Source organism: Triturus cristatus, chromosome 10 (assembly GCF_964204655.1).
Source record: "Triturus cristatus chromosome 10, aTriCri1.1, whole genome shotgun sequence".
NCBI classification, from domain to species: Eukaryota; Metazoa; Chordata; class Amphibia; order Caudata; family Salamandridae; genus Triturus; species Triturus cristatus.
In genome coordinates, this window is record NC_140593.1 from 414,232,008 (window position 1) to 414,255,069 (window position 23,062).

At 42.6% G+C, this 23,062-nt stretch overlaps 1 protein-coding gene across 41 annotated transcripts in view; it reads right to left on the bottom strand.

The window, feature by feature from the left end:
* Positions 1-23,062, bottom strand: part of ABI1 (abl interactor 1) — a 363,080-nt gene that overhangs the window by 89,864 nt on the left and 250,154 nt on the right. For 23 of the 41 annotated variants that reach the window (XM_085631729.1, XM_085631719.1, XM_085631742.1 and 20 more), the window contains 2 exons: positions 16,825-16,925; positions 127-207 (listed from right to left, as the gene is read on the bottom strand). In XM_085631729.1, the coding sequence (XP_085487855.1) occupies positions 127-207; positions 16,825-16,925 (182 nt within the window). The remainder of the gene's footprint in view (positions 1-126; positions 208-16,824; positions 16,926-23,062) is intronic. The other 18 variants (XM_085631728.1, XM_085631730.1, XM_085631720.1 and 15 more) reach the window with 1 other exon arrangement.

The window sequence follows — 23,062 nt, forward strand, 5'->3', positions numbered from 1 at the left end:
CCAACCCCAAAGATCCATTTTTAAAATCACCTGTACATGCAGGCCATTTATCAAAACCCGATTGAGAGGTTAATTCCTGATCACCCAAGGCAGAAGAAATCAGGTCAGCACAGTTATGAATCTCACCTATCATACCGCCCATCCCAAATAGAGGTGGCGCCGGCGGGGGCGGTGGAGCTCCAGTAGGAGGTGGAGCACCCATTTGTGCTATTAAAATAGTTAACATTTATGTTAGATCATGTTCAAAAGCAGATATTGGCTAATGTTTAAACATTTTGTATGTGGTAATAAAAAAAAATCATATTCTAGGAAAATATTTTCGAGTAGATAACTGGCAACAAAATAGGGACTTCTATTACACACTGCTATGATCCAATTAGCAAGATGAGAAATGGCAAGTGTTTTAATACAAACAGAACCCCGTCATATCATTTCAACCAGGAGATTCGAAAGAAACTAGTTGGTCTTAGTACTAAACTCTATATACAGTTTTTAGGGAGGTGTTATCAAGAACTGGTAAAAAAAACAAAAAAAAAACACAAACATGATAGGAACAGATGTACCAGATGTGCATTTTCCAGGTTGGCTTTCTTTTCCTTTTATGATAATGAATTAAGTCTATCCTAATAAATGCAGTTCAAATATTAAATGTGAAAAAAAAATCAATACATAATTTATACAACACATTATTAAAAAGATGGCAGCAAACTGGAAGGCAACATGAATCTATTGCATTGTATATAGGTACAAGGATCCTCTAACTTGTTTTATTTTGCTTGAGCAGCTATGAGCCTTCTGTTCAAATACCTTGGAAGAAAGGACTGTTTTGAGGGTCAAAGCAAAGGTTGAAATCAGATTGTATTCATAACAAACAATTTATAGTTGTTCTGATGCTAATGTTATTTTAGGCAATGTGGTGAATTTCAGGGAAATTCCATAATGTGAAAACTGTGGATTGCCTCTTGGGGATCTGATTCACGGTCTTTCAGAAAACACAGGTTTAGCACCCGAAACTTGCATGGAAATTACAGTTAATCGCCCTAAAAAAATAAGTGAATATGTTTTGTAAATTCATAAATATCTTCCTTTCTGTACATTCACATACATCTTCCTTATCCATCCTACAAAAACAAGTGAAATATTGCATTCCACAGCAGCAGTTGGTCAGATGATTCCACATTATTCTATTGTAGCCTCAACTAGAGTTAAACAACCGAAGTGCACACGTTAACAGTGTTGCTGGAATAGAAGCGGTTGAATTTATAGCATTGCATGTGGAGCAGGTAGCAGGAAATCAGCAAGCTAAGGAGCTTCATTTTTTTATTTATTGAGAATACAGTCTTAGAACGGTCTGTTTCAAAGCAATGTGTGCAAGTTTTTAAAGGGCTGTAAATAGATAAGATCCCAAGCTACTCCCTGCATTAGCCCTCTACATCTGCTCCTGAGACTATCAGTCATCTCTCACATGCCGCCAACATTTTAAAATCTAGAAATAGTAGTATTTTGGCAAATAAAGTAGTATTTTGCAGTCTTCCACTGTGCAGTACAGAAGTCGATTTGTTAGGCAGTCAGACGCCCACAAAGAGTTGCTTAGACACTTATTTAGTAGCTCCCATTTCTCTCTTTTTTTTTTTTTTAAACCTTTCTGTTGCAGTCCCTTTCCTTTGCATTAAAGGGCAGTGCGTTAAACTGATTTTAAGGTGCCTAACCATATCTAAATAATCATTGTCTTCCAAATTAATCGTTACATTTTTTAAATAAGTAACATTCTTGGTTAAACAGGGATATATAATGTTACAGGAAAACGCTTGCTGCATGGTTGGATCACCCTACACCTAATTTTGAGTAAGTTATATTCACAGTTTGTAAAGCAAAAGAACAACCCATCCTTTCTTTTACTTGTCCCTGCTACAGTATTCTTTGTAAACTCTAATGTACTTCAGCACCTACCTTTGTACTTTTTTTTTTATATACTTCTCATTACACACTGGTGCAATAGAATAAATGTTGTGACAACTTTGTGTGTTTCTTCAATGATATGAATGTTTCTGGTTAGAAACATTTTGAGTATGTTAACAGTTTACATTCTAAAGTTTTCCTAATGTGTTGCACATTTAGACCATCCAAGGAAAATACTGCTTGGTAAAATATGTAATAAACACAATTCTTGAAATTACTACCTCTTCCTATAAGCTTGTCTAAAATACAAAGTACCTATTTTCAAAAACTGTGAAATCTTATTTTGAGTGTAAACATTTGTGTTAAACACAATAAAATGTACTTTCAGAATGATCACTGGAATAGATTACCACACAATATTTAATAATAAAGCACATTTTCACTAACCAGAATACTTTAAATATAAAGGTTAAAAAGATAATAGATAATAGTGTCCAGATCCTTTAATACTAGAACTTTATTAGTAAAGATATGAACTACTTTCATCTAAACATTCAGTCTGCAGCTAAAGACAATGAAGGATTCTAAAGCAGACTTACCCAAAAGCATGACTCCAAGTGCAGGCACATTTTGTAAGCTCAGTTAGCACTATAGTTAGGAATTACAACTCTGATCCAAACAGGAAGGTGCTACAAAAGTAAGAATACTAATGGGCCTGCAATGTAGGCTTAGAATAGAAGCTTACACCACAGATTTATTTAAGACAAAATTCTAAATCAATACAGGTGGTTTTATAGAGTTTATCTAATACTGAAGTGACTTTTCTCTATATGCTTTTCTTTAAAAACTCAATCCATTCATTCGAGTTGCACCACTCAAATCAAGATGAAAATGTACAGAATAGTTTATGTTCACCACAATCACACAGCCCAGAACCTTGCCTTCAAAGACAAACTGAAAGATTCTGTTTTTATGACTGATGAGTTGGATATATTTTAATACTCTCACATTTGTCGCATCAACTGAGAATGCCTTCTTATAGACATGCCAATCCAAACCTACTCCAGCAATGAAACGTCCTGGATGCCTTCAATAATGGAAGCATAAAAATAAATTCTATTCACAAACCGTTATGACTGATAATAAGTAAGGACTTAAAACATTGACTGTGATGCATGCCAAGGGTATTTTGTTTGACATCAAGTTAAAAGAAAATGCACTTTGAAGCGCAAGTTCCTAAATGCATGAGCTTTTATTTATTTATTTTAAACACTTCATAATCTAAACACAAAACTTGCCAGTGAAAAGACATTTTCTTTCTCAATGTGGGCCTACGGGATTTATAATGTATTGCTCGTCGATGTGTACTAGGAACAGCACTAGTATTGCACTGTCAGCTGTTACATTTAATGTTCATTAATTAGTTAATGGGGAAGGAATTCAGCAAATGCTAAGTGGCAGGTAGCCAAAATGCAATCATATTAAAAATGGTGCATTCATATTTATACAAACATAATTTATTATTGTTCAAAGCAATAAACATGTATAAAATCTGCAGTAACACTGAAAGGTTATCCACTCTCCAACAGATCTCTCCTTGGATTCCCATTAGAACTGTACTCTTCCAGATTGAGACTACTGTGAACCCACTAAAACGTGATAATAAAAAAAACAGTTGCTGCCAGTGTCAATGCCCCAAACCGAACAAGTCCTTATAATTCCAGTCAATACCGAAAGCCACTTGTTTCAGAAAATTTCCAGCCAACAGGCTCTTTAGTAGCCTATTGAATGCAGAAACTTGGGATATGGCAGGCCTAGAGCTGCGAGTAATAATCCTAGAAATTCCTCAGCCAACGTTCTAGCTGTAGATCTTAAATGAAAAAAGATTATAAGCCTTGAGGGTCTTGTACCCAAGATCTACTATGTAGGTGTTAGATCAACTACATTCTTATTTACAACAGTTTGCATAAGGACTGTGATGTTCAGTTCACAAACTGTACGAATGGAGTCAAGGAAGGTTTCCAGAGTTGGTATACTAGCCATGATTAGTTCAGAGTGCTTTTGTTGGTAGGCCAGAAGATGCACATTTTGAATACAAAACCTAAATGAGCCAGATTTCTAGGTAGATGGGAGGGTTGCATGTGAGTACAGAAAATTCTTCAAGCTGCAATACTACTCCCACGGATAAGTAATCATTAGTTTTCTGAATTAAAAAGCAGAGTACTGATTTTGTAGCAGAATTCTCCTTTTGGCAGTTGGGTTGAAATTAATGCCTGCGGGAATTCAGGTGTTTTATTAGCATCTGTCCCACCTGTGCTTCTCTACTGATCTAAATATCCACTCAATAGTGCTTGTTAAAGGTATGTATGGATGAACATATTGCTGCCAAACATATGTTAATGGAAACGATTGCTAGAAAGCCTAGCATTGCCCCCTTTTTCCTCGTGAAGTGACACATCAGGTTCTCCTCTAGTACGACTCCTGATTTCTTTAAGCATGTTTGAATGGTCTGTACAATCCATTTTGCCATGGTCTCCTTGGACGCAGTTGAACATCTATTTCCTGGTAGAAAGGAAATAAAAGCTGGCTTCCTTTCCTGGTGGTTTGCTACCCGTAGGTAGTACATCACTTCTCTCTAATATGTACAATGCCTTTCTGCATGTGTCCTTGGCCACTGGAAGAACCTGGGCAGCTGAATAGACTGGTTAATGAGGAAGTTTGTGATGCCCTTGGAAAGGAAATGTGAATTTGCTGTCCGACACCCTGCCCTTGTGTATCTGCAAGTATGGTTTCTGTGCTGTCAGCTTTTAGTTTAAATTCCGGAGACTCTGCAAGCAGACAAATGTGCATAGGAACCGCATTAGGGAGGCAAGCCTGGCTCAGTTTCTGCTACGTTTAGGGCTGGGTTGAGGCATGTGTCAGATACTCTCTTCCTGTTCTGGAGGACTGTCTTGGCCCTTTTTTTATTCTTCTAGAAGGTGTTGCATGAGGTTTTCAATTTTCTCCTACTGCTGGTGATGCTAGCAGTTGAGAAGAGTGCTGCTGTTTGCATTCCTCCACTGGGTAGTTGCTACCCTTTCTATTTTCCTGCCAACCATTTCCAACTTCTTGCCCTCTTTATCCATTCAATGATTCGTCAAGTCAGCATTTTTCACTCCCCCATCAATAGATGTTGAGATCTGAGTTTCCTTGTCCTTCACCTACCTCGACCCATCCGAATAGAATTTTGACGTTAAAACGATGTCTGATGGTTTGCCCCCAGCAGTGTCCTCTGCTTCGGACAGGTGTGCTCTTTATGCTATTGCTGCCATTCAGTCGCTAAGTGCTTTAACGTCCGAGTGCTTTTTGGAGAATTTGAGTCTGATTTTGTTGCTTTGTTCCAGTACACGTGTGCAATGTTACCTGTTGGCATTTCCCGGCCTCGAAAACCTTTGATGCCTTCCACGCCACTTCCAATTCCGAGCCTTCACAGTGTGTTCTCTATCTCCACCACATTCTCAGATTACGTGGACAAGTGTACGGTGGTGTTTTTTTGGTAAAGAACTGTTACAACGGCATTCTTTCTTAATTCTTCAGTATTTTTTTTCCATATTTTTATTGGTTTTACAAAACAATGAGCAATGCATATACATTAGACATGATATAGACACAAGCACACACATGTTGCCATCTTGTTTCCACTCTGTTCCCACCACTTCCCTGCACAGTCCTCATTGCCATTCTTGGACATCTTGGCGCCACTGAGGATATTGTCCATCTCAAGTCCTCCTCGGAGGGCAATTGCCTTATGGCGGGGTCTCTGAGCCACCCGTCAGTCCATGGTAGGCCCTACATTGCCGCAGAACCTCTAGATTTTTTGGGGAAGAGCTGCGGCTGTTGTAAACCACTCTTTACACTTCCATGCATCTATTCATTCCCTCTTGTCACATTCTTGAGGGGGTACATTTCCTACCCCACAACCTGGCTACATCTCTTTCAGCTACAATAAAGCCCAGCATACAAAGAGTAGTTGCTTCCTTGTGATATCCACATCTTGGGGTATACATAATATAATCAGATTAGTTGCTTTGAGGATGGCAGTCCCCACCAGAGCCTCTAATTCTGCTACAATTTCCCCCCATTATTCACACACCCTCTCACAGCTCAAGAGCATGTGGAGAAACTTTTCCTCCTCACCACATCAAAGGCACGTGGGGCTTTCAGCTTTCCATCTTGCACCCAGAAACAATGGCAGAAAAAAAATCTAAAGAGAACGACCAGGCACCGAGGCTGCCGGTACACATGTCTGCATTCACAAAGGGAAGGATATGCCCAAAATGGTCTGGCGACACCCAGAAGAAAAGTAAAAAAGAAAAAAATGGACTCCATGGCAGGATTCCAGACCCATCTAGGGCCCAGACACTAGATGGTAGAATAATTCACATGTCAACTCAGAAAAGATTCATGCTGCAAAAACTGTCATATTACAGTTTGACAGTTGTTCCAATGAAAGGTCGACATTAATTGTTCATATGGTGTTCTTAATACAACGAAGGCAAGACCGGCATTCACAAAATGCCCTTCTGTTGGATCGAATCTCGCAGGGAGCTTTTGTATTTTCTATTTGCTTCATGCCAATCTATTTCACGAAACACAGAAAACCAGCTAGTTGGCAATGGAAAAAAGGTGATGGCAAGCAACTCATGCCAATACTATGTATGCCCAATCACAGGGATACCTTTTTCTGCACCAAAATGAATCAAACTCCTCCAAAATACATGAAACATAATGAACAAGTAGGCAATCCACAAAACAGAGTGTACATGAAGTGTACATAATGTACATTAACAGTGTACATTAAGTTTCAAACTATATGGTCATTTCATAATCAAATTTGTAATCATTTCATCAAATTTATAATGGCAACTGTGATGAATGATTCAAACATGTCTTTGGTGCACGTGGGCCACTAAATAAGATACAGTAAGTGGTCAATGTGTTTTACAGAACGTAGGAGGCTGGCTTAGTATATGTTGCTCACTTATGTAAGTATACAAAAGGGGGTGGTGATGGACGGAGCATCAGAACCAATCAAACACTCACACCCAGTCAACAGATCTGGGTTTGATCCATCACCGTTCTTTAGCCCACTCTGCCACCCCAGTTCAGACATGGCCATATGCAAATCAGTCTGACCCTGAGCCTTATGGGAACAGTCCAGCCCGAACTGCCAAGCCATGTCTTCCCTGGACCGGAAACAAGCTTCCTAGGACCGGTTTCTGGCATTTCAGCCGTCTTCAGCCAGGCTTGCTTGAATCCAGTGGCAAAGTGAGCAAGGGACTCACGTCTGAGCATACCCTGCCAACTTATGGCGAACAAAGCGGTACAAAAGGGGGTGGTGATGGACGGAGCATCAGAACCAATCAAACACTCACACCCAGTCAACAGTACCTCTTTGTTCGCCACAAGTTGGCAGGGTATGCTCAGACGTGAGTCCCTTGCTCACTTTGCCACTGGATTCAAGCAAGCCTGGCTGAAGACGGCTGAAATGCCAGAAACCGGTCCTAGGAAGCTTGTTTCCGGTCCAGGGAAGGCATGGCTTGGCAGTTCAGGCTGGACTGTTCCCATGAGGCACAGGGTCAGACTGATTTGCATATGGCCATGTCTGAACTGGGGTGGCAGAGTGGGTTAAAGAACGGTGATGGATCAAACCCAGATCTGTTGACTGGGTGTGAGTGTTTGATTGGTTCTGATGCTCCGTCCATCACCACCCCCTTTTGTACCACTTATGTAAGTATAGCACCCTGCACTAATCCAGACAACCATTATGGTGATTCTAGTGGTCTTAGACAACCTTAGAAAGCGCTGTAAGTGGTAGCTGCGGAGACCTACCTTCAGGCTTAGTCCAGAAAGAGTGTCAAGCAGATTGTTTTACCAGTACTTAATTTTATGGTGTAGGTTAAGTGAAAAAGAACCACAAAATGTAGTTCTAAATCTGTATTTATTATAAACCCTCGCTAACACATTGCAATATCTCCTACACGGAGATGGAACCACAATAAACACAATACTTTGATAATAGAACACATAAGTATCACAAACACACAGTGGTCTCCAGGGGGAGACCAAAATCATATACTAAAATAGTGGAATGTGAACAACAACCCAAGTCGAGACTGGACGTAGAAGAGTGGGGGACCCAAAGAACAGCCCAAGGTAAGTCCCGCAGGAACCCCACGGAGGACGTGTGCAGAGTGGAACACAACCACTTGCTCAATACAAGTCAATGGGTAAGTAGCAGTTGCAGTTTTAAAGGAGCCTTCCCAGTAGACCCTGAATGAACCCCGTGGAAGATGGAAGGTTGTAGAGTCACCCCACCCGTGGATACCCCAGGAACCAGGATACATACACCAGGGAAGCTGGGTGCATAGGTGCAAAGTGACATCGGAAACCGCGTAGACCACAATGGAGGACTTCAGTTAAGATGCTGCTGGCGAAGACGGTGAAAGAGTCCGGTGGAGCCCAAAGGAAGGATTCAAGATGAGAAGTACCTGCAAGCTGAGGAGACAGTCTATGCCACTCAGGAGTGACCAGGAGGCAAGGGAAAACGAATGCACACCGATGTCGGGGATGTAGGAGAGTTGACGGTGCCTTTGAATTTGCAGCTGTGCAGACCAGGCGATGCGGTAGAAGAGCCATTCATGAGCTGTCTCACATCGGAAGTCAAGAGCCAGGGGGTCAGTGTCCGGGAGGGGCACCAACAAGCCTTGGCACCAGCACCCAACGTAGGTGTAGACAAAGGTGTGGTGTCGGGACCAGCAAGGTCCAAGTGACTCACCACAAGCAGGTAAGTCAGTGCAGGCCCTGAGCAAGCAGGGGAGCCCACTGGAGCCCAAGAAGACCCTCGAGCAGCTCACCAGAGGATGAAGATCTTGGTTGCAGGAGATGCTTGAGATTGGAGCTTCTTGGATCCCAAAGATCTCTGGGTACTGCTCCAGTGGTTCCGATGAAGGATACTGGCTTCAAACTTGCTATGAAGACAGTGAAGACCTCGAGGGAGTTGCAGAACCTCCAACTGTGTTGCTGAACCTTTCGGAGTCCATAGTAGCTCAGGAACAGCAGACCGGTCAGCTTCGTTGCGGTGACTGCAGATGCAGGGAAGTGACTCCTTCACTTCAAAGGAGATTCCTTTGTGTCTCTTGGATGTCAACGGGCATGTAGAAGAACCTGTATGGAGCACAGGCACAGACAACACAGAAAACTGGCAGGACGATAAGACCAGGAGCACCAGGAGTCTTCGCAGCTGCAGTCTCGGTTCCCAAAGCGAAGTTTAGAAAAGGCCAAAGTGCCCAGACGGATAAAGATAAAGTGGTTTCGTATCTGAATCTTGTCCCATGATGAATCTAGTGACCCCACCTACAGGTAAGCCCTTAAGTACCCTAAGGAAATGGTTGGGACGATTCAGGAGTCCCTCCCAGAGGAAAGGCTGGATAGTGGGGAGGATACTCCAATGCCCTTTGTCCAGTTTTGCACTAGAGTGGGAGCCAACAGCTCCCTGAACTGGTTTCAACCGAGTATGCAAGGAGGGCACCAAATGTGCCCTTCAAAGCAGTCTAGAGGTGCTGGCAAGCCAGCGCCCCCAACCTGTCCCAATACCCCAAGTCCTGTCTGGCAGGTGGTCACCGCCCTGTGACAGGAAACCAATTGTCCTGCCTTCCCCTGCTCGAGCTTGGCTCAGCAGAAGGAGGGCAGAATCATCTCTGGTCGGCAGAAGCCATAGTTTGCTGTCTGGGTCTAGAAGACTGGTACCAGGAGCACTGAGGGCCTCCCGGAGGAGCTTTACAGTGCATGGAATAATACCTCCATCTCCGTTTATGGTGGTCGAATCATTCCAACATGTTAGATACCAAACAAGACAGGGTCCTTTACAGCCAGTTAAATGGCGCATGGCTACTCTATATATCGTAATGGCTGATGCACTTACAACACAGGAAAATGGACTCCGTTAATTGTAGGGGGGGTGCTCATGCAGGAGCACCCTCACACTTATGACCTTGCCTTCAGGATTGAAAGGCTGCCTTAGGGGTGACATAGGTTTTAAGTGTAGTGATCTCAGATATAAGGAAACATATCTGTCGTTAGTGGTGCTAACACCAGCTTGCACACACTGGTAATGGCAGGATTGTAGTCACAATTTGAGTGGTCTCCCATGGGTGGCATAATACATGCTTCAGCCCATGGGGGACCCTGGTGTACCTATGCCCTGGGTACCATAGTACCACATACTAGGGACTTACAAGGGTACATCAGTAGCCAATTTGGGGGTACCCAAGTACTCACAATGTCCAATATAGGGAAGAAGCACAGAGACTGGGGTCATGATTAGCAGGATACCAGTCAGAATAGTCAGTAAAACATAATGACACCAGCAAAAAGTGGGGCTGACTATGAAAGCAGATCCTACTTCCCGACACAGAAGCTTCACAATTGCATCTCTGCATCAATAGGTTAGGCACAAAGAGACAGTCAGTTTTATTCTTTCGTTTACACAGATGGGCAAGTGGGGGATTCCACATAAATACATCTAAAGGCAGATTATACAATAAGTACATTGTGAGCTACTGACCACTCTCCAGCTACCTGGAAGTAGCTCTCATGTGTGCATACCTAATTTAAAACGTTTGTTTGGTTGACTTAAAGTATGTATCCTAAAATTAAAAAGTTTATCTTCGTGAAGATAACACTGACGCATGGAGAAGAACTGATTTTCAAAATATATTTAAAGCTTATATTTGAGTGATAAAATCATGCCATACTACTAATAATACCCTGGTGAATGGGGCATTTGAACTATGGCTGCATGTATTACACATGTAGAGGTGTAGTGCTTGCAACTCAGCATGATGCACTGAGAGGATTACTGCTGGTAATCTTGCTGGTGGTGGCCACTAGCGTAATCATGTCTGTCAAGGTCACTATTATAGGATTATTATTATTATTATTACCACTTATAAAGCGCACGGCTACCCCCAACGGGGGTGTCCCGGCACTAGCAGCAGCAGAGATAGTGATAGCTATGCGGTTCAGGGGAGGCTGAACAGCCAGGTTTTCAATGTTTTCCTGAACAATCTCTCTGGGTATGCCCAGACATGGGTCCCTTGCTCTCTTTGCCACTGGATTCAAGCTGGCCTGGCTGATGACAGCTGATTAGCCAGAAACCGGTCCCAAGATGCTCGTTTCCGGTCCAGGGAAGACATGGCTTGGCAGTTCGGGCTGGACCATTCCTATGAGGCACAGGGTCAGACTTATTTGCATATGGCCATGTCTGAACTGAGGGTGGTGGAGTGAGCTAAAGAATGATGATGGATTAAACCCAGATCAGTTGACGGGGGGTGAGTGCTTGCATTGTTCAACACTCCATCCATCATCCCCTTTGGTTTTGCTCCCAACAATCTCTCTGTCTTGGCTTTCCTGATGTGTATAGGCATGATGTTCCATAGTGCAGCAGTTTTTACAGAGAACAAGCATCCACCGATTCTCGCTTTTTTGTAACGAGGAGTTACTAATAGTTCCTGAAAGTTGGATCTTAGGGCCCTAGTCTGGGTGTATTTCTGTATTCTTACTTTCAGATAGTTAGGACCTCTCTCCCTCAGAGCCCTATATGCTATGGTTAGTGCTTTAAACTCTATTCTTTTCTGGAAGCCAGTGCAGGCTTCGAAGGTGGGGGCGAAATGGTGGCGGAGTGGGACGTTCCTGATCAACCTTGCGGCCGAGTTTTGGATGATCAGTAGTTTCCTGATTAAATATGCAGGGAGGCCTAAATACAGACTGTTGGCATAGTCCAATTGTGAGGTGATCTGAGCATGCACCACCGTCTTCCTACTGTCCATTGGGAGGAAATGAAGAAACCTACGTAGGGTTTTTAGTTTGCAGAAACATTGGGAGGAGACATGATTGACCTGTGCTTTGCCGGTAAGTGCAAAATAGAACTTAAACCTAGGTTTTTTGCCACCTGTACAGGTTCAGGAGGGGGATTGAGCTCTACCGAACACCAAACTTCTGATCTTGGCGGCTGCATCTGGTTGAAAAATAGCACCTTTGCTTTATCGGTGTTTACATCCAGGATGAAATATTGAGCAGACACTGCCTGAAGTTGGAGAAGGCTGCCTCTGTGTGTTCCTTAAAGGAGAACACCAGCTGGGTGTCCTCAGCGTAGGAGACAGCCTTAACATCCCATTCTTCAACTAAGGAGGCCAAAGGGGCAAGATAGACATTAAAAAGGGTCGGGCTCAGTGCCGAACCTTGAGGCACACCACATATAAGGGCTTTCGGCAATGAAATGTGGGGATGAAGGGAGATTAGTTGGTACCGGTCTTCAAGGAATGATTTGAACAAAGCAAGTACGGTACCCTTAACTCCCATCATTTCAAGCCTTTTTATCAGTATCCGGTGGGAGACTGGGTCAAAGGCCACGGAGAGATCCAGTAGCACCAGCATGGCACAGTTTCCCTGGTCTACTGCGGCGCGCAAGGTCTCTGCCACCTCAAGCGGAGCCGTCTGTGCTATAGCCAGTCCTGAAGCCTAACAGTCATGTAGGACGGAATTTGACTCCTTGTAGGCCGATAACTGTCTCTGGACCTCTTTCTCTAGAATTTAGGGTACGGGGAGTAAAGAGAGCGTTCTGTAATTTTTGAGAATGGCAGGGTCAGCATCCTTCTTTAAGATAGGTCTAACATGTGCTGTCTTCCAGGATGCAGGAAAGGAGCCTGATCTCAAAGAGGAGTTCCAAACAGAGTTCAGGATCGGGTTGAGGCAAGTGGCTAGTAACTTAAAAAACCTGGCCGGACAAGGGTCGGTTGGTGAACCTGAGCTTATGCTCTTTAGATCAGCCAGTGAAGCATCCAAAGTGAAAGGGCAGAATTCTGACCAGTAGTTAGATGATGGGAAAAGACTAGGGGGTTTGTCTATCTGCTCAGACTGTGGGAAGGAGCTATAAATTGCCTGGATTTTCTCCTGGAAATAGCTGGCTAGATCTTCACAGAGTGGGTGAAGGGGTAACCGAGCTCTTTAGTGCCAGAGGTTTGACAAATCCTTGCACTAGGTTGAAAATCTCTTTGGTCGAGTTATTGGAGAATTTAATATGTTCTGCAATGTAATCCCCAATAGCATGACGTTTGAGTTTCTTAAATTTCTTTAGCTCTATTTTATATGTATTTTATGCTGTGATATCGTAGTTTTTTCTTCATGTACGCTCAAGTTTTTTACATGCACTTTTACATGCCTGGAGTTCCGTAGAGAACCAGGGGGCTGAGGGTTCCTTCCTAGCGCTTGACGGACTTCATAGGGATAATATTATCCAGCGCTGATGTGACCCAGTGGAGAACAATTGAGTTATCCTGGCTGGGGTCGCCTATTAACCAGGGAGGGGTGTTCAATAGTTCTGCTTCTAGTGATTCTACTTCAAGTTTATTCCAGTTTCTTCTAGTCTCATAGGTTAGGTCCCCCTGTTTAGGGCTGAGGATGCAGGTCAAATTGAAAGGTATAAGTCGGTGGTCTGACCAGGTTAGCTGAAGGGGTACTCTGACCTCTAGGGATCGATCATTAGTAAAGATTAGATCTAGTATGTGTTCAGCTTTATGTGTGGATAATGTAACTTTTTGTATTAAGTTTAACCCTTGGAGAGTATCTGTCATTTTGGAGATGAGGGGGCACTTTTCTTTGTCCATATGGACATTCAAGCTCCCTAGTACCATAAGATTGGCATACTTCAGTGAGAGATCTGCATTATCATCATATAAATCAGGAAGGTGCACTGCCGGAGAGTCTGGTGGTCTATATATTAATATTCCGGTGAAGGATGAAATGGATGAGAATTTTATACAGCACAGAAGGGCCTCAATCGATCCCACGTGCGCTATTTTTTTGCAAGTGATTGTCCAGTCCTCCCTTCGTATTATCACAATTCCCCCACCCAATCTGTTGTTTTCTCTGTTAAGTGTCACTATCCTATATCCCTGTGGTATTGCCAAGGATATGTCCGGGTTGTTATAGTTATAACACTAATGTAGCTCGGGATCATTTTCATAGAACACAAGTCACCCTAATTACAGAAAAGGTTGGAGACCCCTGATCTAAACTGAGTGCTTCTTTGAGTTAATCTACTAAATCAGTATAGAACAAATTCAGGAAGGAAGCAGCTTATCTTGCCACCATAGGATGTCATCAAATCTTTGGGGAAACTGTTACCATTCTGCAAGGAATAAGGGCATAACTACATTTGTAGAGTACACTTGATGGACAAAACATCTTTAAATACAAAGTGTTTCTGAAGGTTTGTGATGCCAACCTTACTGTTGTGAAGTTACCATAGTTCACGCCTAATTCCCATTCACATCTAAACTTCTAGTTATAGTAAAAATGTATACTCATTCATGCTGCTAGAAATTAAATAGCATATGAACTATGTTTTGGTCAGTGAAAGGAAACAAGAAATTGTACTCTGCACCATTACATTGCTTCGTTCTTGTTTATCTACATGCAGAACAGAAGCAAGTGTTCCTACTGCTTCTAAGATGAACTTTGGTTGGAACACAAAGAATTCAGATGTCCAATATAGCAAAGTGAATTCAAACCAAGCTGCAGCTTTTGACAAAACCCAGCCAAATGAAACATTAGAAGCCAAAACATGCTTATCCTGTTACAAAGGGATCCTTCCACCAGTGAGCTTACATAGGTGCTAAGATTGAGTAGGTATGGCGTGCCAGGTATGGCTGTTTTCTTACAGGCTATGCTCAAGTAATAGTAACTGCAACAATCGCCATTTTTTAAAGTTATTGCTACCACGTCAACCACCACTGCATCTTATTTACCCTGGTGCGTGGGAAAATGTTTGATATAAGCACATGAAAAGCACATAGCGTCATATGAATCAAAAGCACTAATTCTGAAGTCTCATCAATAATTATCTCCTGTACTTAACTTCCACAGATCTGCATTCTGTAGAATACAAGCCGGAAGGATCCTATATATGTGTATAGCGTAACGAAGCACTTAAGGAGTTATCCCAAAACTAATTAAAATGTGTGACATACATAAGAATTAACCTTTGAAGCACTGCTAGCTAACAATGCTGGAAGAACGCATTCATTGGTCTCCAAGCAAATCTTTTGCACACCTCTACATTTGGTCCAGTGTCCAAGGCTGATGGCAGCTACTGCCTTACATCTTGCATAATTGCTGCATGACGTCCGGTTAGTGGGCAGTGGCATTCTGAAATTACTTCATACAAGTTTTCCAACAGGCTCTCTCCTGATTAGGCGTAGCCTTTCATTTATCAGCACAATCATGAGAAGCAACAAGCGGCATTGCCTGTTTTAAGTCTTTAGTCAACGCAAAATATAAAAACTGTGGTAAATTATGGCTCTGGTTGTAATCAGCAGAAAAAAGCCAGATACACAAACTCTTAAGCAATAAATGACAGTCCAGAGATAGCCATCTCATTTGATTATGGTAAATGCTACTAAGTATTATTAAGCACTATGACATCATTAAGCTACTGAGTGTTACATAGTGTAGTTTAAAGAAGACTACCATGCATACATACCTACCCTACAACTGCTATGTGTTTCTGAAAAACCATTTCCTCACTTGAGTGACTTTTTAAGCAGCTTGCGAGTCAAGAAATTGGCTTCTATGCACTGAAAGGCCTGCACAGGGACCTGGCAGAGAACAGAGTATTAGAAGATGCGGACCATGAAGTGCTCCAGAATATCTTTTAAATTATAAGTGTATTTACCATTGAAAACTGTGAAACAAGAGGTAAGGTGGTTTTGTTTTTTATGTTGGAGTAGGCTCAGATGCACACATGAAGACATCTCCCTTCAGTAACCGACTAATTCGACAGATTTGAGGGATATATCAAGAGTGTAGGACTCAAAGAGGACTAAGAATCTGGACTATAGTAATTTAAAAGATCAGCTGTAGGTGGAGACAGTTGCAAGTATCCCTAGCAAAAGTGAGTTCTCAGCAGTTCTCTGGAACTCCTTGCCCATTTCCCTGAAAAACTAACACAATCTGCTACAGTTCAGGAAGCGCTTAAAACCCTGGCTCTGCCAATAGCATTTCTCTGGGAATAACTGCCTTCTAGTGTTTTTAGCGCCTAGATACCTCCGGGTCATGTTGCACTTTAGAAATTCTTCATTTCATTTCACAGTTAGAGAAAATCCTTAGCTGAATAAGAGGAGCTACACAAGTTATGTTTTGCCACAAATGACAGTTTAAGAGAAAAACGTTGATTTCCCACACTGACAGGATTGGCCCATCACAAGAGACCTAAAAATAAAATAAATCAATAAAGCTCCAACTGCAGACATTCTGTGTAAGAGTCTGAAGCAGATCCGAGCCCGCAGCAAAATCACCTGAAATGAGACATTGCAAAATAACTGCTTACAAAGTGAACAAACCATCCATTTTTAAACGGAGTAAAAGCTATGAGGCAAGGGAATCCATATTTTATACGGTTTACCAATAGGGAACACAGACTTCCTTTAGTGTTAATAAAAAACAAACGCAATAGAGAAATAGTTTGGTGATCATATTGATAAGGATTCCTTGTGCAGTGTTAGGCAGAACAATGAATTATTTGGTACTTTGCTGGAATAATTTGGCTTATCGCCCTTCGCTCACGAGTGTCAGGTGACACAGATGCATATTCGACTTTTGTGTGCATTTATAAAAGAAACGCATGGAGTTTTTACATTGTGCATAGTATCCACGATACAGTAGAATTTACTAAGACGTGGCTAACACAAGAAAATGGATGTACTGGTGTGCATTCGGGTCAAGCTTCAGAAGCAGAGAGATTCTCACTATGTTAGCAGCGAGTATGCAGCAACAAAAGCCCTTCATACTTTTGTTTCCAAAGACCTACCAAATAAATCTTATTACCTGGTCCCACAGTTGGTGGTGAAGGTGTAGGCACAGCAATGGGAATGCCAATACTACTGCTGCCACTATTTTCTCGACTTCCACTTCCTCCACTGCTGCCACTGAAATACACAAACGCAAGTTGAATGTTTTGCTAACAAATGAAACAACAAGCATTTGCAATGCAACAGGTCTCGCATTTACACGAGTTTAAGCTATTGCCAGTGTAAATGACAATGCCTTTTATTTACGTTTTAAAAAACGAAAAAATAAAAGGCATTGTCATTTGAAATGTCAATAGCTCAAACTCGCGTATACGCGAGACCTATTGCATTACAAGACAGTGAGAGGTTCAAGCAGAAAGGGGAAAGGGACAGGTTCAGGCAGAAAAGTGGCAGTGTGAGATTCGGGCAGAGCAGGGGGCAATGAGAGGTTCAGGCAGAAAAGGGACAGTGAAAGGTACGGAAAGAACGGAGACTGAGAGGATCAGGCAGAAAGGGGACAGCGAGAGGTTCGGGCAGAATGTTGGCATTGGGAGGTTCAGGCAGAAACAGACTGTGGTCAGGGTGGAGCTGACACAGAGGGGTCATGGGGCGCAACCACTGGTGCAAGCAGTGGGAACAGAGGGCAATGACAAACAGAGGGACGCAGACAGTGAGGGGCATTGGGCACGTGGGCATTCCAGAGCGTGTGCACAGTGAGGGGTACAAGCCGTGAGAACAGAGGGCATGCGGCCGTGGGAGCTGGGAGAGGGCACACACAGCAGCATAGCCAGAGAGTGGATGTTCTAGGCAGTGTGAACATAACAGGCAAAGGCGACCATCATAAGCATGTGGAAAGCTGATATCTTCCCGCAGCTTACAAAGACACAGATCCCTATTATTCCACATTCCCAGGCTTAAATAAACTCCCATGTCATGCTGCAACTTAAACAGAGTGCGCACGAGGTGATAAAGAGGCGCATTCCAAGCCGATGAAACCAGTAACCTGAAGCTGGAATGCAGCTGGCACACTGCGTGCCAATGCCCTGCTAATTAAAAGAAGCGTGGTCCCAAAAGTGAATGAGGACCGCGCTGCAGCTGGAGCATGGGGATCTCTTTTCTTTATGGGGCCATGTGTTTTTAATTAGAAACGCATGGCCCCATAAAGATAAGAAAGTGCTTTGCGACAGACGCACAGCAGCCAAGCCAGTCCGGGTGGGCCGGCACAAAAAGCGAAAGGGATGCAACCCAAACACCTAATTTCCAATGGTAGGCCACCATTTACCATAAACGGTGATGCCAGCCAATGGAAATGATGGGTGGGGCTGCAAGCCCTTTTCTCAAACTCCTCATTTACAATAAATCTTTCCTAGCGAACTGCGCATGTGCGCAGCAACGCTAGGCGAGACCTAAAAAGGTCTACTTCTGATAGCACAAATTTCACACGGACCTAAAAACAAATCCGGTATTCCTCTTGGAAGTCTGGAAACGGCATTCAGCCCAAATATATGTATTACTCGTTTGCTGGAGGGTTGAAAATATCAATGTGGAAAAGATACCGCACACTCATTTTGTCCTATAAATGTCATCTTAAAATGGGAACACAGTAAAAACGTTTGGGCAGGTTTGAAGCATTACAAGTTTGCATAAACTATCAAAAAGCATGAGGAGTCCACTGTGCAAATATATATGTAGCTACCAATTATTTTCTTTAGCTCGGTCTTTAATATAGAATTAGACAAAAAAACGTAGCACCAGTATGTATACTAGCAATCATCCAAGCAGTTACTACAAAGATAACATAAAAAATAAATACAAAATGTAAGAAATTGGTTTATTTGGAGTGGGTGACTACCCATCTCAAGCAATTAACACAACCTTTGCCAGGGTGAACGCTCGAACTTACATTAGCCTGAGCTTACCCCCTTAGCAGCTATAGCACAGAGCAGACAGGCTTATCTTAGAGCAATGTGTAAAGTATTTATGCAGTACCTAAACAGTAAAAGTCAAAATGCCAAGCAGTAAAAATCCCAAACCGAATTAGAAAAATATGGTAACCTGTAATAAACAAAATGACAGAAATGCCCAAGGGCGACTGGCGATAGGAGTTAAAAAAGATTAAAAAAAAGAAGATTTAAGGGAAAATAGCGCAGAAAAAACACAAATCGACAATGATAGTCTATGGGCATGGTGGACTAAGACCCAGGCACAATTTGTGGCAATCGCCATAGAGTGTGGGTCAGAAACACCAATCAGGTTTGTCCTGGTTAAAGACTTACTTTCTGACTTGGTCTTTTACGTCCCAACTAACCACAGGAGTACACTTCTAAGATTCCTCCCCCCCAGGTCCTAGGGGAGGCACTTAAAGGGTCTTAGACAGAGGCTAACAGCAGGGTCAAGTCCAGGTTCAGTTTCCACTGTTCAGCTGGGTACTTCCAAAAAAAAAAAAAAAAAAAAAAAGCTTCTTACAGCTTGTTGTCTCCCTTTAGCCACACAGGAAGTCAGCCAACGGACCCTTGGAGTCCACTTCTTTGTCCTGGGTAAAAGAGGGAGCAGTCCTTCAGACTTCCTCTCAGGTAACAGACAGCAGAGTCCAGTTCTCTTCTGATCTTCCGCACGTCCAGAAAGTGTTCTGCAGAGAGTACCTGGGGATACCACATTTATATTTGGAACTAGTAGTGGGTGGGTCAGTGGCAGCTGGCCGCTTTCTAACCAAAGGGGTTAAAGTTCCCAGGTCCTGTCCTACCTACTTTGCAGTAAGTCCTATTTGCATAACTGCAAACTGGCTCAAAATGCAAAGTGTCAGGGCATTTTCAAGGTGGCGAACGTCCTCTGCTACACTAAAACCTAGGATGATGATCAGGGGTTGGCGGGGGGGGGCGGTAAGTGTACTATGGCCATTCTAGGAATGTACCCACAAATAATCTAGACACAGAAGCCTGGTAGGATAAAAGCAGGGTAATTTGGCAAACAGACAGTAGATCCACATCCTGTTCTCTCCCTTTTAAGTGCACCCACTTGAACAGACCTGTCAGACACTGTGCTATCAAAAGAAGGCCCGCATTCTTTACCTATATATACTGTTGAGCTCACAAGTCATCTCTACTCATTCAAATAACCTATTTCACACCAATATAAGACTACACAGGCCGAGAGCTGGAAGTGGCTTATGCAAGTTCGCTTTATGATAAATCTGGCACGTAAAGGGTAACTTTTCGTAAGAAAAAAACATTTATTAAAATTCTACTTCACTAATGAATTGCATTTTTAATAACTATTAAAAATGGTTGTTTAATTATTTTTCTAGCTAATCCCATTCCTGAGATACATGTATTAATATTTTAATCTGTACTCCAGTGTTCTGTATAGGATAGCTAGTCTTGACATGGTGAAAACAGCTGTTTGGGCCTTGTCACTCAATGGGTATAGTAACATTAATACTCTACATGTTCCACTTTTAAATACCATGCAAGGTCTACCCAAGGATGACTTACTATTTAAAAGTGTTATTTTGGAAGACCATACTGCAGGGTTTAAACTGCAGTAGTAAAGCTACACAGAGTAGGCATGAAGTAATGTTTGTCCTGTCAATGTATTGGATGGCACAATAGGTGCTGTAGTCCATTGGTGGCATTTGACTTCCAAGCCCTGGGTGCACTTTCTACATCATGTACTAGGATTTCTAGGCAGGAAGGATATATGTGCCAATTAAGAATAAGCCAATTAAAACCTGTTTAGCACAGGCACTCTACTTCTGGTTAATAGGTGAAAGTGTAAAGAGCTCTAAAGTCAGCAACAATAGGTCTAGCAAAAAGGTGAAAGATTTGGGGTGACCATGCAGAAAAGGTGGCATTCCTACACCTAATCCTAAACAACTGCATCACAAAGTCCTAATTAAATAATAAACTCCCTTACTTCTCCAATTTTTTTACTTGATCTCTCATTGCTACACAGACTGCATCACATCCACTTCTACACCGTTGTAAATAAATTCTCTTTCCCATTAGGATTGTGCTAGTTATTTTTGGCATCCATTCAAACACTAAATGCTTCATCTGCTCTGCCATTAGGCCCAGTGCTGTTATGCATACGTATTGAGCAGGGCATTTGAATTGGCTATGCACCATTGTGTTGCCTCTCCCTTTTCAAACTTTCTCCCCACCATGTTCATCATCTTAATTTCTTTATATATAGGTGGTCCGGATGCTGTTGGGATATTTGCCCTGTTTCTGGCTGCGACAGCAATAATAGAGTCTACTGTATTTATATTTCTTATCTACCCTTGGTGTTACTGGTCTGAATGTTGCAGGTTCCTTAAAGGCCTCTCTCCCCTGATCCAGTATACTTGGGAGTATGGGTAGGTATTGGCTCCTACTTTGGGAAGACAACAATGTCTCGATAGGAAACAGGATTGTGATCTTTCTTCTTTGAGTTGCACTCCATACTTGTCTTTTCATTTACTGATTATACACTGCAATGCCGTCCAGAGGCGAAGGCCTCGATTAGTACGTGTCTAGCCTCTCCTTTGGGGAAAGAGGTTTCAAGGTCTCTATGTATATTCTCATTCTCTCATTCACACTCTCTCTCTCTCTCTCACATTCTCTCTCTCTCACATTCTCTCTCTCTCTCTCTCTCACATTCTCTCTCTCTCTCACATTCTCTCTCTCTCACATTCTCTCTCTCTCTCACATTCTCTCTCTCTCTCTCACATTCTCTCTCTCTCACATTCTCTCTCTCTCACATTCTCTCTCTCTCTCACATTCTCTCTCTCTCTCACATTCTCTCTCTCTCTCACATTCTCTCTCTCTCTCACATTCTCTCTCACACATTCTCATGCTCTCTCTCTCTCAGAATGTGCCCTGGGATTCAGGATCGTCCTCTTCGAATAACATTTATTGTTCTTCCTCCTCCTCCTGTGTTTCTGGTGTCGTTGGGAGCTCCAGTTTTTCCGGGTGCTTGACTGTTTGTGTAGTTTCGGTTTACATTTTTGGTGGAATACTACATTTTCATAGAGACATCAAACTCGTTCCTTGTGTAATATCGTGGCCATTTCAGCTTCATGCGCTCAATCTTGACCAAGCGATCTTCGCATCGAGCATAGGAGAAGATTTCCTCTTCCACGTTGTGGCTTCTGAAATTGAAGTATCACTCAACCCTTTTTTCTGCCTCTCTCGACTTTGATGGTCTTTGGACATAGTGATCTTCTCAGCTGTTCGACCATCTGCGTTGTCCTTGCTGTGGGACCGGAGGAGCTCTTTCGGCCTCTGCTTGCCTTTGGTCGGTGAGATCTCTGACACAGAAGCAGCGGTTTGTGACAGAGCCTGTTGTTTGAGACTCCCCCCCTTACTCTGTTTTTCAACATTACCTGCAAACGTTTCCCCTAAATGAAAAGCTTGCAATCCTAAATTCTAGGACAAAACTTGTACACTGATCTTTGAAGCTTCTTAGTCTACAATTATGTGAGCACACCAATAGTGTTTTAACTGTCACATACTCTACAACTGCCTTCTTCAGGACAAGTGACAAATATTTACAAATACAATCAAACCCTCATTAAGGTCAGCCTCCATTTCCATGAAGAAAAGCAAGTGTCAAGCGAGAAATGATAGTAGCAATAGCTAGTGGTAAAAATAATCCACTTAATTACATTCAGTCCATGATGTTACTGACTTACCTATCCTAAGCCAAAGGTCAAAGAGGACTTGGAAAATTGGGGACGCCCCAAATACTAGGTTTCTAGTACCCCCTTACCTCATAAAAAATGATGATCCTTCATAATCTCAGTCACAGACAACAGTCATGAATTTCTCATTTGAGGCATTTGCCTAATTGCTTTCCTGATTTTGTGTGGCGTTTGGTATAATTGAACTCTATTAGCCTTTTCCTGGCTTGAGGGTGTTTAAATAAAACACACATTGGCGGAGATTGACAGATGTAGCAAAGGCTGTCTTTCATTGGGCTACAAATCACAGCTTAGAGATACAGCCCCACAGTGGACAAGATATTGGCTCTGTGCCACTGCGAGTAATAAAGTCACTGAGGGCCTCTGGAGGAGAGGCAGCTGGAACCACCATACCATGGGTGAGCTAGAAAGCAGAGATCAAAGTAGCAGAGAGAAGATACAAATTTGCGGCGTAGAGCAGCGTCAGGGACGCAGTGAGAAGAGACAGATAAAGGCGCCTAGAGTGCAGCTTCACTGCTGGTTCTGCATTAGTTTTTTGATCTTTTTAAGCTCTGATGCCTGCAGGTGAGCACTTGCTGCACTCATTTTGTGGACC